The sequence below is a fragment of the Aptenodytes forsteri genome, unplaced genomic scaffold (genome assembly GCF_000699145.1).
Source record: "Aptenodytes forsteri isolate BGI_AS27 unplaced genomic scaffold, ASM69914v1 Scaffold68, whole genome shotgun sequence".
NCBI classification, from domain to species: Eukaryota; Metazoa; Chordata; class Aves; order Sphenisciformes; family Spheniscidae; genus Aptenodytes; species Aptenodytes forsteri.
In genome coordinates this window covers 2,041,628-2,056,256 of record NW_008795382.1, presented here as the reverse complement: position 1 = coordinate 2,056,256, position 14,629 = coordinate 2,041,628, and the positions used below count along the sequence as shown (strand labels likewise).

Genomic DNA, 14,629 nt, shown 5'->3' with positions numbered 1-14,629 from the left:
CCTGGGGTGGGGCAGGGGGATGCTGGGGGGATGCTCGCCGCCCCCGCCCCCTGCCTTCCTCCGGCCGCAGGAGTTAACCAGCAGCAGTGCCAGCTCTGCAGACTGTTTGGAATAGTTTAAATGCTTTGACACTCTGGATGTACTAGATGGCAGGGGAGGCAGTTTACAGCGTAATTCATATGCAAAACTGCACTATAAATTTAAAACCTGTCTCAGTTGCCGTGGCACCACTAAGCATTTCATCAGCATACAGTACAGTATTTCTGCCATCTTTGTTTGCATTGCAGTGACTCATCAAAAGTCTGTCTTGTACCAACACTGAGAGCATTCCTCTGGCACTGATATTTCTCTGTTTTTAAAGCTTCGGTTTGAAACTGGCATTTACTTCAGGTCCCTAATCAAAGGGCTCTATTCATTGCAGAGAGCAGCCTGAATGTTAATCTGCATCCGGCCTATTCATTTAGATGCTGTGCGCTGCCGGGGAGATTTGACTTGGTAAAAGCTTGAGCTACAGCAGATACAAACCCAGGGTTTGTTTTTAACACTCCTTCCCCCCCCCCCCCCCCCTCCCCTGAGCGATCGTCTTCGCTGCGTATAGCGTGGCGGCCGGGGCGATACGGAGGGATGCAGACCCCTCCGGCGAGCGGCCGCGCTGGGGACGGGCGCTGCTGAAGGTACGTTCGCTCCGAGCCAGGCGAGGGGACCGGGAACTTCCTCGCTCGGAAGAATTTTTTTAACCATGCAGATACAATTAAATTGGCTCCGAGTGTGTTCCCTTTTCTTCCTGTTACCCCGTGGCCTTGCAGATAGGACTTTTTTTTTTTTTCCCCAGCAGTGGGAACAGAGCAGCTCTTTGTGGGTTATTATTTTCTTTTCAGAGGTCTTTTTTTTTTAATCTTTCTCAGATAAACTTCTTTTTTTTTCCCCTTTTTTTTTTTAATATTGTTCTTCTGAGCTTCCAGTACTAGTTAACGGTAGTTTTTCTTCAGTAGTATTGAAGGCAAACAGGATTTTAAATCTCCTGGACTCTTGCATGGAGCTCGGGGAGGGGAGACGGGGGGGTTTGAGCTCGGGCTCGTGTCGGTGAATCCGCAGTGATTTGCTTCGCTGGAGTTTCAGTGCACGGGCTGCACTAACGCTACCTGCTCCGCCGTTGCACGGGGTTTGTGCACGAGGTCCCTTCGAACGCAAGGCTTTATTTGGTCGGTGAAAGGAGGAATTATCCCCGTGGCCAAAAGGTACAGCTGCCCTTAAAGAGCAGCCGCGGTGGGATCCAAAGCCGGAGCCGTCGCCTCGAGCCCGTTTCGTGTGAGGTTGCTCGGAGGGTCCCCGGTCCGGCGGGGGCCGGTACCCCCGGCCGGGGGGCGATGGGCTGGGGGGGCCGGGGGCTCCGGCCGCAGGAGGGGCTGGGCTGGGGCTCCCCCTGCCCCACTTTGGATTTAGGGGAGAAAAATAAGAAGACAACTCGGTAGGCGGCTTGCTGCGGCACGTTGGTTTGTTTTATTGGGGCTCAAATATCTGGCTTAATTTGGAGATAAGCCTCGTTTTGTTGGAGGATAAATCTGTTGAGAAGGGGTTTAACTGTTGAAATGCTCCCTCTTTCTGGTGCAAATGGGAAGATTGCTTTTCAAAGTGCTTTTTCCTGGGAGCTGTCGCTCCAGCAGAATCCTGTATTTATTTCAGGCAGAATGGCACATTGTTTTATAAATATCTTTTCTGTAGTTTCAACAGAGCTGCTGGTTGTTGTGTTTCTTATATAATGCTACCCGAGATCTGTCTGACTATCTTACGTTTGCTTTACTGTTCACTCCTCTCCCATTACCGTTCAGATTTTCCTGCAGAAAGTAAAACCCCCAGGGAAATAAATCAGTGGTGCTTATTTAAACAGACCACAACTTGAAGAAAATACTTGCATTTTTGGAATATCCTTTGCCATCCACCAATAGCATTTCCAACGTTGTTTGAAAACATCGATAAGTAATTTTTATAAGCGATTGCTTTTCTGCATCGGCTCTCAGAGCTTAGCTTTGAGCCTTTGATGTCGGGTGAGGTGGGTTCCTCTGCTTCTGCCTGCTTTGGTGAACTGTCTAAAAACGCTGTGCCTCTCTCCCTGCCTTCTCCGTTTTTCAGATGTGCCCTACTTTGGATATTCCTGCATTGAATGTCTGAGGAGCTCCAGCCGATCCTGAGCCATGTCGCAGATGTTGCACATAGAGATTCCCAACTTTGGGAACACCGTTCTGGGCTGCCTGAACGAGCAGCGGCTGCTGGGGCTGTACTGCGATGTCTCCATCGTGGTGAAGGGCCAAGCCTTCAAGGCGCACCGGGCGGTCCTGGCCGCCAGCAGCCTCTACTTCCGAGACTTGTTCAGTGGGAACAGCAAAAACGCCTTTGAGCTGCCGGGTACCGTCCCCCCCGCTTGCTTCCAGCAGATCCTCTCCTTCTGCTACACCGGGAAGCTGACCATGGCGGCGAGCGAGCAGCTGGTGGTGATGTACACGGCGGGCTTCCTGCAGATCCAGCACATCGTGGAGAAAGGGACGGACTTGATGTTCAAGGTCAGCTCTCCCCACTGTGACTCTCAGACCACCATGATCGAAGACCCCAGCTCGGAGCCGCAGAGCCCCTGCAACCAGCTGCAGTCGGCCTCGGCGCCCTACGTCATGTCCCCCTCCATGCCCATCCCGCTCCTCACGCGCGTCAAACACGAGAACCTCGAGCTGCAGGCAGCTGCCCTACCCGGCCTGCCCGGCAAGCGGCCCCTCGAGCCCGGCGCCCGGGAGGGGACTGGCGGCAGCGGCCCCAACACCGGTCCCCTGAAGCTGTCCCGCGTCTCCTACTATGGGATGCCCAACCTGGCCACCCTCATCCCCAATGTCCAGCAGGTCCAGTACTCGCAGGGGGAGCGGACGAGCCCCGGCGCCAGCAGCATTCCCACCACTGACAGCCCCACCTCCTACCACAACGAGGAGGACGAGGAGGACGACGAGGCGTACGACACCATGGTGGAGGAGCAGTACGGGCAGATGTACATCAAGTCCTCGGGAGGCTACTCTGGTAATGGACGGTCTCTCTCCTTGGGTTTTCCGCTCTCTTTCAGTGGTTGCTTGGTCCTTCTCCAGTCAGCATGGGTAGTTTTGGGCTTGTTCATCGGGCTTTTGTCTTCGGGGGCTTCGTTTGTTTATTTACGTAGTGCGGTGCAGAAAGTGGTGCACGTGGTGGGCTCGGTGCTGGTGTCCAGGTATGGCACGGGCAGATCCGCCCGTGCCATCGTTCATGGGCTGAGTCCCCAGCTGAGAGGCTCTTTAGATAAGCGTGGCGGACGACGCAGCCTCTGTCGGCTTAGCCCTTCGCTGTTTGGCTGAGGCTGCCGACAAGCCTGGTGGTTACGTGAGCCGTGCGGTGGTGACACCCGTCCCATGGCGATGGCTGAGCTCACCTGCCGTGGGTCATCCGAGAGGGGTGGTCATCCGTGGGAAGGGAAACGTCAGCCCTTGCCAGCCCGGCGGAGGTTAGATGGTCGGTCTGGGAGTTAGTCTTCAGCGAGGTGCAATGCACGTTCCCTCTGTCCTGGCCTTTTAGAGTAAAATTTTTTTTAAAAGTGACGAACATACGACATTTGGAGGAAGGGAGAAAAAGGTCAAGTAAATCAATTTCGTAGATGTTAATTAGGAATATCTGCAAAAAGAAGAAAAGGAGGACTTTTATGCCCGCTGTCTGAAGTGACCCCCCTTTCCTTTGCCAGCCTTGCCCAGCACATCGCTGTCAAAAAGGGAAAAGCCATTTGGGGGCCTCTTGGTAATATTTTATTTCTCTATTAGGTGAGTCCCTGGGCGTGCCTTAGACAGAGGAGGTGGCTTCACTGTGGTGGTGCTCGGCTGGGAGCTGCCAGCTCATCCCCGGGGCGGGTGCGAGGGCACGAGGCCCCTTCCCTCTCGCTTCCCACGCAGGAGAGGGCTTCCTTGGGCGTGCACCCCCTGCCCCCGGGCACCTTGCAGGGCTCGGACCCCATTGAGGAGCAGGGGCAGGTGGGGGATACGGAGTCGGGGGGTCAGGACCGGAGGGGGAGATGCCCAGCTGGGTCGCTGGCGTGCCTGCATCCCGCACGGAGGCAGCTTGCAGCATCCCGTGCAGATGAAGCTCGCAGCATCCCGCGCGGAGGCTCGGCCTCGGCGCAGTGGCCTCCCCGTCGGAGCTGCAGGTGTTTGTGGCGGCAGCTTTGATCTGCAGGTGCTCCCCGAGGAGGGACATCTTCCCGCCGGCTCTGGCGGCGCGGAGCACCCTCTCACCTGGAGCCGCTTCCCCCACTACAGTTTTGCACTGAAATTGCTGGACTAATTTTGCAAATATTTAACTCTCGTTTGTTGGAGAGCTGGCATGCTTTCCTCAAAGCCGTTTGATTTTATTCTTAAGCAAGGGAGAAGATTTGACAAATATGGCCTTTTCTGTTACCTAAAGCCAGGCTTTCCCTGGTACTGAGGACTGGCTCATCCCCATCCCGTCCCAAAGAGGAGGAGCCCAGCGTCCCCTTGGCATGTCCCCCTGCCAGGTAGCAAGCAGATAAGCAACATTTTCCGAGCGTTTTTACCCAGCCATATGCGGAAGGGGGGAAGCATACTGGTAGCAATGTTACTATTTTAATATTAGAAATATTTGCTGAGAAAAGTGGCTGAGGGAGGGGGGAAGCATACTGGTAGCAATGTTACTATTTTAATATTAGAAATATAGAGAAAAGTGGACGAGCCAGTTGTAGAAAATGAGCCTCGAAAGCCTGTCTGCTCTCTCTGCTGTGCTTCAGGCCGGCGGCGGGGTACCGGGTGGGCTCAGGGGACGGGGATGGGGTTGGGGTCTCCTGCCCAGCAGGAGCGGGGCCCTGTGCCCCGGCTGCTGTTAGAGTCAGGCTGAAGAGAAATCGGGCTGTTTTCCCAGGTTTTGTTTTGCTTTGCGCTTCCCCGCTGTAGAGCATGCGGTGGGTAATGTGGGTTTGCCTTCAGCGCCCGGGCTCGCAGCATTATTCCTCAGAGCAGTGGGATTATACCCTTGGACACGGTGTTTTCCTTCACTGTCACGGGCGCAGTTCATGCAGTAACAGAACAAAATAAATTCAGAAGGCGAAGGCAGGACCAGCCCCGGGACGGTGCAGGCAGCAGCTATTAGGCTGTACCTAATTCTTGCGGTGCGGGAGTCATCCCAGTTGGAAAAGTGAAATTAGGAGCAGCTTTTTCGGGCATCGCTGGAGATGCTGCAGCCGTCCAGCCCTCGCGTTGGAGCCGGGCATCTTGCAGCAAAGTTTTCCTACTTGGTTTCTGTAGGGGGAAGACATGAACCACGTCGTCGTGATGCCGAGGGAAGGGCCATGCGGGGAGGAGGCAGGTCGGGAGCGCGGCGCTGCCCAGCCCCACTGTAAGGCTCTAATATACCACATTTCTGCTAAAATATCACTTCCACACCAGCACATTTCAAGGGAGTTTCCTGTTTTAAATAAGCCAGCTATAGTATCAGGCTTCCTGGAAAAGAGGGCACACAAAAAAGAGATTAAAAAAAATAAAACCTAAGCTATTCCATTATGGTTCGGACTTGTACAGCTAACTGTGTTTTAATTACTCGGGATAAACTGTACCCTCAAAAGGTGCAGAATAATAAAACCATAAGATGGAAGAGAGAAAGCCAGCTAATCCTGCTTCTGGCATGTAGATCCCGACAGCCTTACAAAGGCCTGGGGGAGGGGGGAGCCCTTTAAAATAGTGATTGCCAAGGTTTCCAAGAGCCCCGTTTGTAAAAACCGTTCCAGTTTGAAAAAAAAAAAAAGAAAAACAAAAAACCCCCCCAGCCGATGAAGCCTTGAATTTCAGAGAGGGTTGGTTTTTTTTTTCCCCTCCTCCTTCTCCGCTTTTCCATTCCCCAGCTGAAGCGTTGACTGAGCTGACGCCGGCGAGCGTGTGGTGGGATGCTGGTGGCCGATGTTCTTCACTTCCCTTGAGCATCGCTTGCCTCGAGCATCACCCGCCGCCCCCGAGGCCGGGGGGGTCACGAAGCCTCTTCTTACCCCGAGGCTGGGGATTTTTATTTATTTTTCTTCACCCCTTTTTATGGTCAGAACCACGCCGAATCTCCAAAGCCGGGATCAGACACATCTCCAAAGCCGGGATCAGAGAGGCAAGGAGCACATCATCACCTTGGCCAAGGCTTTGATGGTGGTAGAGGGAGCGAGGAGGAGGTCTAGTTAAGCGATGTGCGTCCTGCAGCGGCGGCCCTGGTGTGATGGACCAGGGAAAGCGTTGGACCTGCAAAAGGAGCAGCAGATAAACGAAAGGATAAGCCCAGTCTTAAACACGGGCCGATGGGAGGGTTAGGTTTAGGTGTCAGTAGACAGGGTGGCACCTTGCAGAGGGATGTAGGAAAGGGTGCCTCAGCTCCCACCTGCTTCTGGCCGCATTCGGTGGCCGTGGTGTCACCGTCGCCGTCCCCGCGCCCGCCTGTTGCTGTGGCAGGCTGGGGGCATCGCGATAAAATGGCTCCTTATTCTATAACTAGGTCTGGTTGTGGAGAACATGTGGGCCTTGAGGACACGAGTGAGACTTAATGAGGTTTCTAGCATCTGATCTGAGGAATGCACAACTCCAGAAAATATTAAACAAAAGCAAAGTATTTTTATCCTTGTTAATTACAGCGTCGTGGGCCTGATCTGAAGTGGGCTTCAGCAGGACTTGCAGATGCTTGGCGTTTTTCTGCACTGAACCACGTTCTTGTCAGTCAGCTTGCTGCTTAGCAGATGCAGTTAATTTAATTTTGACAGGCGCAAGCAAAGTTGCACGAGGGTCCGTCCTCCTCCCCTGCTCCTGCTGCGCCGGTTTGCAGGGGAGAGGAGAAATCTTTATGCGGCAAATGGCTGGAATGTGAAGGCTGGACTTGAAAGTTATGAAATCCCGAACTGACAAGAGCGCACTTCATTAAAAATTCATCTAAAATAGCCATTATAGAATAGTTGTGGTAATTAGCTGAGAGAATAGTTTTCTCTCCTGGCCTCTGATTCCTGACAGTAAGGAAAGAGGGCAAGAAACAACCCAGAATCCGTAATGAGCGGCTCCGGCGCAGCCCGCGCAGCATCCTGAACCAAGCCTGGGAACGACACGCTGCAACGATGTAAATCACGGCTCGTCACGCCAGATAATTGCAGCCGTAATAAAGTAGCTGGTTCTAACTGCGGGAACGGTGATCTGATCCTGCGAGGACCGGTGCCGTGCGGTGGCCGGTCTGACACTGTGCTGTGCACAGGGGGATGCTCGCGAGCGAAGAGCTGGTGGGGTTTTTTTAGGAAATAAAGTGGTGAAAAGAGGATGCCCTGTTTATTCGCCAGAGCACTTTTCCTTTGGCTTTTCGTCGAGGGTCTTTGAATGGCTGCAGACAGCCCCGCTGCTGAAAGCGCCGCTGTGTGCCGACGGGAGCCGGCCAGGGCCGGCATCGCCCATCCTGGCACGGGGACCGGTGGTGCTGAGCAGCCGGAGGAAGGCAGAGCCCCACGCCGGGGGCGCGCAGCCTCTGGCCTTTTTTGGCGTTAAACTTCCAGTCCCGGTTTCCTCACCGTAAAACACAGATGTTTAATTTTAGGCTGGCAGATGTTTCGCTCCTGGCTGAGATCTGAAGCAAAGGCAAGATAGGGGTATTTATAAACCAGTAATATTTTTCCTATACTAATTCCAGATTACCTCCCTGTATAAATAGGTCACAAATCAAATCTCTACATTCCAGTACGTTGTTATAAATGTACTATTTGTAAAACGTAAACTATCCCGGCTGGGACTATATCATCTGTCTGTCCCGCGGCGCGTGCGTGTGTCCTTTGTGGTACAGGTTTAGATAAGCAGGCGGATGCTGGCGATGCCGGGGGTTTTTTTTGGGGGGTCTCCCCCCCTGCCAGTGGAAAATAGGCTAATGGGATAAAAACGTTTGTAAAATACTGCTATTTGAAAAGAAACTTTTCGCCGTGTAGAGAACAGGGAGAATTATCCGCGTGTTTGCATACTTGGTGACTGGTGGTGGAACAGATGGAGATGGTTTTGTCGCCGTTGCGGTGGACCAGGGCTCGTGACTTGTGGTTTCATGCTGGGGCTCTGTAAACGTTAACTTTTGGGTGAGGGTCTGTCACTCCGGTCTTTCTGTATGTCAAAATCCCATTCCTAAAACAGAAATAGTTGTTTCTTACCCACGGGGGTATGTTGAAGTTTATATCCAGTAAATGGTCAAGAGGAGAATCCAGACTGGTGGGAACTGGGGGTTCACGAATAATTTTGAAGTCCTGGTGTTTGGATTGTCAGGACCTGAGGAAACAAGTGAATAGTGGCACGAGGTGTGTGGCCAGCAATTCCCAGCGCTGCCAGACCCCTCGCCCGAGCAGCTCGTTGCCCATCACCGATGGGGGTCAACAGGAGCCGCGTGGGCTCAGCATCTCTGGTCCCAGGCACCTCACACAGGACGTGCAACCGTCCTGGTGTCACCAAAACCATCGTGGCTCAGCAAGAGGGTGGTGTAATGGACCTCTAAGCCAGACGGTACGTTTTAGGGACAAGGAGGACACGTGCCCCTAGCATCACGCGAAGCCTGGAGCATCGGCAATTCCCATGACTCCAGCTTTCCTCCGAGCATGGACCGGTGAGTTGGTTTGAGGTTGCTTCTTCAGCCAGGAAACCCAGGATATTTCCCATTCTGGGCCACTTGTTGCCAGCTGCAGCATCCATATAAGTTTGAGATGAAAGCGTATATCTGAATAAATAAAATATACCAGTGTTTGGCTGGCAGCTGTCATTGCTTCCTCTGTAATGATTTCCTGCCCCTCTCCTCTAGCTGGTAGGCTCCTTTCTTGGTCAAGAACAAAACTGTATTAAACAATACTTCACATTGTTTGCCCTTTCATTCAGAGGGAAGGAGCCACTGCCCTCTGAAGATACAAATTAATTAGAAGCGAATACTATCCTGTTCTTCAGAGCATAAAGGCCAAACAGACTGGCTTTCTTTGAAAACATGGGACCAAAGTGTCTCTTGTATCCTGCTTCTTTACATAACCGATTGCTATCTGCTGAGCTGAGGTGGCACTGAAAGGCCTAAATCTTCGGTCGTTTTTGTTTAGTATCGTTGAATTTGTGCTAATGCTTTAATGGAAACAAAGTCCAAAAAATTATTCATGCCCATGTTTAATAAGACATTTACAGAGAGCGAGCCAGCAGGACAGATGTAACTGAAATAGAATAGTGGATTGAGTTACGCTTGGGCTTTTTAGCCCAAATTTTAGTTTGTTTTATGAAGTATTTGATTTCACAGGAAGAAATGTAAACTTCTCGATGGCTCCATGTGTAGGAAATGAAAAGTCTTCAAAAGCAAAGAATTTCTTCAGGGCAGGATTGTCGCCGAGCCCTCGGCACAGGTCTCAGCGTGGCAGCGGTTTTTTCCTGAAAAGCTGCTTTTCTTTCAGGAAAGAGGTTTGACACCAAACCCTTCGAAATTTCTCCAGGAAGGTAGCGTGAAGACAGCGCTTGCACTGATCTTTCCCTTGCCTGCCTCATTATTGCTACCTTAGGATCTGTTTGGCCCAAAAATGGGCTTTTATTGAGTGTTTGCCTATGGAAAGTGGTGGAGCAGGTAGGTTTGTCCTTGTCCGCTGTAGCTGTTTGCCAGTTGGATGTTGTAGGTGTTTAATCTCTTCAGTGGCAGCAGTCTTGGTGAAGAAGCAGGCTGGCGGGGGGCATGGCCGATGGCCGTTCCAGGCTGAATTCTCTTCTGTTCCTGTTACGGCGATATTGGGTCACAAGCAGCGAGGACCTTCTCCCGGCCACTCCTGCTCTGAACTCTGTCTCGTTTTGGGGTATTGACTGCAACTACTTTCCCTGGAGACCCGCAGCCTTTATACCGCTCAAAAAACAGCTGGAGGCCTCTAAGACACTTTCTGAGAACCCGTACCAGTCTGCCCAGCTTCCCTTCGGCAGCTTAACGTCTGCTGGTTTTTAGGTGGTGATGAATATCGTGGGTGCTTTTGACCCGAGTTATTAGTTAAAAGCAAAAATAAAAATTTAAAAATGCAGTTTTACACAGCCTGGGCGGAGCGTTGTGCTTCTGAGGGGTTGCGATGGTTTTCCTGCTCCTGCCGGGCAGCTGAAGCGGTGGCTCCATGGAGAGCCCGGCGCTGGGGAGCGCTCGCCCTGACGAGCTGCCTGCAATTAGCAGGAGCCCCGTGCACGGGCACAGCCCCGTCCTCACCTGCCCCGTCGCCTGACGGCTCAGGGAACGTGCATTTAGCACAAAAAGCTCTTGCCAGATTCTGTTTTACCCCTAATAGCATCGTGCTGTCTTTCGTTGCCACTAGAAGAGAAGTCAATGGAGAGCCCGGCGCTGGGGAGCGCTCGCCCTGACGAGCTGCCTGCAATTAGCAGGAGCCCCGTGCACGGGCACAGCCCCGTCCTCACCTGCCCCGTCGCCTGACGGCTCAGGGAACGTGCATTTAGCACAAAAAGCTCTTGCCAGATTCTGTTTTACCCCTAATAGCATCGTGCTGTCTTTCATTGCCACTAGAGAAGAGAGGAGCGGAGGAGAGAGAAGAGAGAAGAGGTCCCAGTCCGGTTTCTGGGATTTATCAGCAGAACAATAGGGCGTACGTGGCCTATATATGATTTTACCTTTTAGTTCAGCCTGTGCGTAACCTGCAGAGGACTCTGGGTGGGAGCTGACGGTGGTGTCCTCTACACCTGCTGCTGCCTCTCCCCTCGAGATTTGCATTTGTTTTGCAGTGGCCCTCGCGCTGCTGTAGCCTGCCTTGGTGAGCATGCCTTGCCAGAGCCAAAAAGCCTGTGAAGGACAGCAGAGTGGGCCTGCCCTGGGTGTTGGTTCCCCCGTACCTAGTGCCTATCTGCTTTTGATTTGTTTAAGCTGGAAAAAATACTAGTATTTAATTGGATACACTCTGCTTATCACTGTTTGAAAGCATCAGAAATACAGCAGGTCTTTTAGATGCTTCCTCTGTGTGGGCAGAAGGTGACTCCCATCTCCAAGGAGAGGGTGCCTGGATGCTTGGGAGTGCTGTTAAACAGGGAAATACTGCAGTTGGTGAAAATTCTTTATGTCAGTGGGACTGCACATCAGCACCACAAAGCCCTGCCGCTTTGCACAGGTAATCGGGCCGTGATGGCAAGAGAAGTTAGTTTTAAAACATCACGTGAATTGTTCTGCTGCTGTTGGTCCTTAATCACTGAAGGAAATGCTGCTCTGCCGCTCTGCAGCTCCACGGGCAAGGGGCATCCTCCTGGTATTCCAACTTTTTAGGGAAGGAGGGAGCGGTGAGCGTGGGGATGCTTCCAGCCCCGTGCCTGCGATAGGATGCCACGGCACAGCACGGCGTCGCGGGGCATGTCCTAGTTAGAACACTGCTCCCATTGTACGGGAGCCATCACCCTTTGGTTACTACAGCAACAAGTCTGCAAAACTTGTTATTTTATCTAGAGAGTGGAAAAATGTCCCCCAGAACACTGAAATAATTGCAGGAAAAGACACCTCTTGAGTAGGAGACATTTTGAGTTCAGAAACGCTAATTTCTGGGGTTTTTTCTTCTCTCTCTATTCACAGATATTGAAGCACAGAGCTGGGTTTGATTTTACGTGTGGCACTTGCCACGTTATCAAACCTCTTTGGGAAAAAAGACGGATCGTTGTAGAGCCGGGCTGCCATTCGGAACTGTAGCTGCTCCCACCACGTCCCAGTGCAGCTGGAGTTGATGTACACCCGTGTCGGCCCTCTTTTGCTGTCAAAAATTGTAATTTTAAGCAAGCCTGTGGACTTGCACAGTAAATGTGCTTTAGAAAGCGCATCCTCTGGATGCCCACAAGACCCAGACTGGCGCGGTGCTGGCAGGACAGCTCGGTAGTTTCAGCTTTTCGACAGTAGTGGTTGTTAGTGGGCAGCGGTGGGCTCCGGGGATGGAACATCGGGGCAAGTCACGGCTGCGTCCTGGCAAAACCCAGTAATTTGGTTTTGAAGCCACAGCTTGATAACATTTTTTGGCTTGTTGGTTGGGGTCTCTCTTGTCACTGAGAGGAAGCGTTAGCCTGCGAGAGGCAGAATAAGAGAAGGTGCCTGGGGGGGTGAGTTGGTGCTTGCAGGAGGTGGCTGGTGGGTGCTGTCCTCGGGGGAGGCTACAGTGACCTTTCTGGGTGCAGTGGGTATCTGCAGAGTCTGACTTTTAACTTCAGCAGGAAAAAAAACATCAAGAGAAGTAGTTACAGTACTGATGCAGGTATTTATCAAACGTGGGCAATTTATTGCCTGTTTTAGAAACCCCTGGTGAAGTAACCGGCGGTTCTTCTGGGAGTGTTTGGGGAAGCCAGCTCCGTATGCTGCACTTCCAGAACGATGCCAGCTGTGCAGAGTTGCCCATTTTCATAAATGATTAACTTAGGAAAAGTTAAAGCATAATTAGGTTCCAAGAATCCCTCTCGCAGAACCCGAACGCGCATACGAGCTGCTGCGGTAGGTGATGGAGGGGGAGACCAGGGCATCCTTCCACGCTGTGAGGTGGCGTCTGCCCTGCGGTCGATAGCCCTGGCGAATGGTTGTGATTCTGGAGGGAGGAATATTTCCAAGAGCTACCTGAAAAAATAAAAACCTGACCTTCTGTTAATGTTGTGCCTGCATAATGAACTGTTTTAATGGTTTTCCCTTTTAATTTTTAAGTTGCTCAAGAGAAGCCAGAGCAGATCCCACTGGAGAACCGCTCCTGTGTCCTCATACGACGGGATCTAGTTGCTCTCCCAGCCAGTCTTATCAGTCAAATCGGATACCGTTGCCACCCAAAACTCTACTCAGAGGGAGATCCTGGAGAAAAACTTGAGCTCGTTGCAGGTAATAAGGGGGTAACTTTTCTTTGCTTCAGAACGCCTGGAGATCACTGATGTTTTCCTTCTTGAAACGTGTTCTTCATCTTGCTTGCACCATTGCTGGAGTCATGCGTCTTGTGTGCCCTTGCTGTGCTTTCTGGATTATTCATCTTCTAAAAAGTTCTACGTTTCCTTTAATTTGCTGATAGAAAAATGTGTCATTAACAGGATTTATTCAATTGAATTAATTTAGCATTTTAATTGAATTCTCCAGCTTGTGTTCTTCCTGATTGGTGTGGGCTGCATCGCAATTGTATCTAAAAAAAACCAAACCAAAAAACCCCATCGCATTATAAGATTTACAAAGCAATGGAGATAAAATTTATGTCAGTGAACAAGCTTTGAGAAAACCTGTAAAAGTTTTTTAAATTTGGGCGTGTTACTAAACTGTGAAACGCGGCAGTAGGAAGGAAGAGAAGGAATTGGTTTTGGTCCTTTCTTCTATCTTTATTTTCATTTGGGGGGGAATTTACACTATCAGGAGAATTCACTACTCTATACAGGATTTATGGCCAACTTGAGGTGGAAGATGGTGCTGTTTAGCTTTTAAGGATACTGGTGGTGTAGAGCTGGATAAAGAGAGAAATCCGGTAGCCGTGAAATGGTGGCCGTGCCACCTGCAGCCCGGGTCCCCGACTGCTGCACGGAAGACGGATGTTTGACTGGGGTGTCCAGATCAAATTCCAGTTTAAATAATTATATTTTGTTTTTGTAAGTTCTCCCCAGCTTCTCTTTGCTGCAATAGTCCTCTCAGCTTATAGCCCGCGCTGTTGTGAAGTTTTTTCCCTCGGACGTAGCTATGTGTAGATGAAGCGATCTTTGCACGACAGCCCGTACCTGCTGCCCAGGCGGGGAGGTTTAATGAATCCCTGGAAAGCCCTTGGTACAAAAAGGACACGTGGCAGCACAATCAATCCAAATCAGTTGCCTTTTCTTTCTGGTCATTTATCTCTTGGTGAGGAGCAAGATTTTATTTTCAGTCTGTAGAAGGAATCTGGATTTCAGGGGACGCCCAGGAAGGTTTCCAGCCGATCGAGGATGGGTCTTTGATGGAAGGCAGGATTAAAACGCACACACTGTAGCACAGCGTACAACCACAAGTATTTATTTGGTATCTGGAATTTACATTTTATGTGAGCCTTCTTAAAACCATCAAGTGGTGCAGGTTATTTTCACAGTGAGAGCTGCAAATTGGCTCGAGGCAGCTCTGCTTGATTTACATTTTTCAATCTGGAAAAAAAGTAGATTAATATCTCTAACTGATAGTGGCTGCCTCGATTATTTTTTATTTATTAAAGTGAAGTTACCCTCGGTGGCCTCTGGCGTTCCCTCTGATGGCTTATCTCTCAAAACACTGCTGCCAAAGAGAGGGTCCACAGCTAATTGCCGTCTCAAACCTGGTGAGACCTGGGGGCAGGGCTTGACCCCGGAGCACGCAGGAGGGTCCTGCAGCCGAAGTTTTCCTCCGCTCTCCATTCGGAGTATTCTCCTTTTGCCTCCAATTTTTCATGCCGTAATTGATTCTGCAAACTTCAGCAGCTCTCTCCGAGAGGGTCTTCAACAAGCCTTGCAGTCATCGTAGGACACCCGATGGACAGATACTGTGCGTGGAGCATGGCGAGAAGCAGGATGGCTCTGAGATCCGGAGCGATGCTTGCTTTTTCTGGGGCAGGACCGGCGGCCTGGGCTGCCCGCGGCGGCAGGGAAGGCGCAGG

At 51.3% G+C, this 14,629-nt stretch overlaps 1 protein-coding gene across 2 annotated transcripts in view; it reads left to right on the top strand.

Annotated features, from left to right (window-relative positions):
- NACC2 (NACC family member 2) overlaps positions 1–14,629 on the top strand; it is a 24,496-nt gene that overhangs the window by 4,987 nt on the left and 4,880 nt on the right. The window contains exons 1-3 of one of the 2 annotated variants that reach the window (XM_009280618.1): positions 1,156–1,238; positions 2,131–3,057; positions 12,712–12,879. In XM_009280618.1, coding sequence (XP_009278893.1) covers positions 2,193–3,057; positions 12,712–12,879 — 1,033 coding nt within the window. In that variant the 5' untranslated portion in view covers positions 1,156–1,238; positions 2,131–2,192. Of the gene's footprint in view, positions 1–1,155; positions 1,239–2,130; positions 3,058–12,711; positions 12,880–14,629 lie in introns of those variants that run through there. The other variant, XM_009280617.1, reaches the window with a different exon arrangement.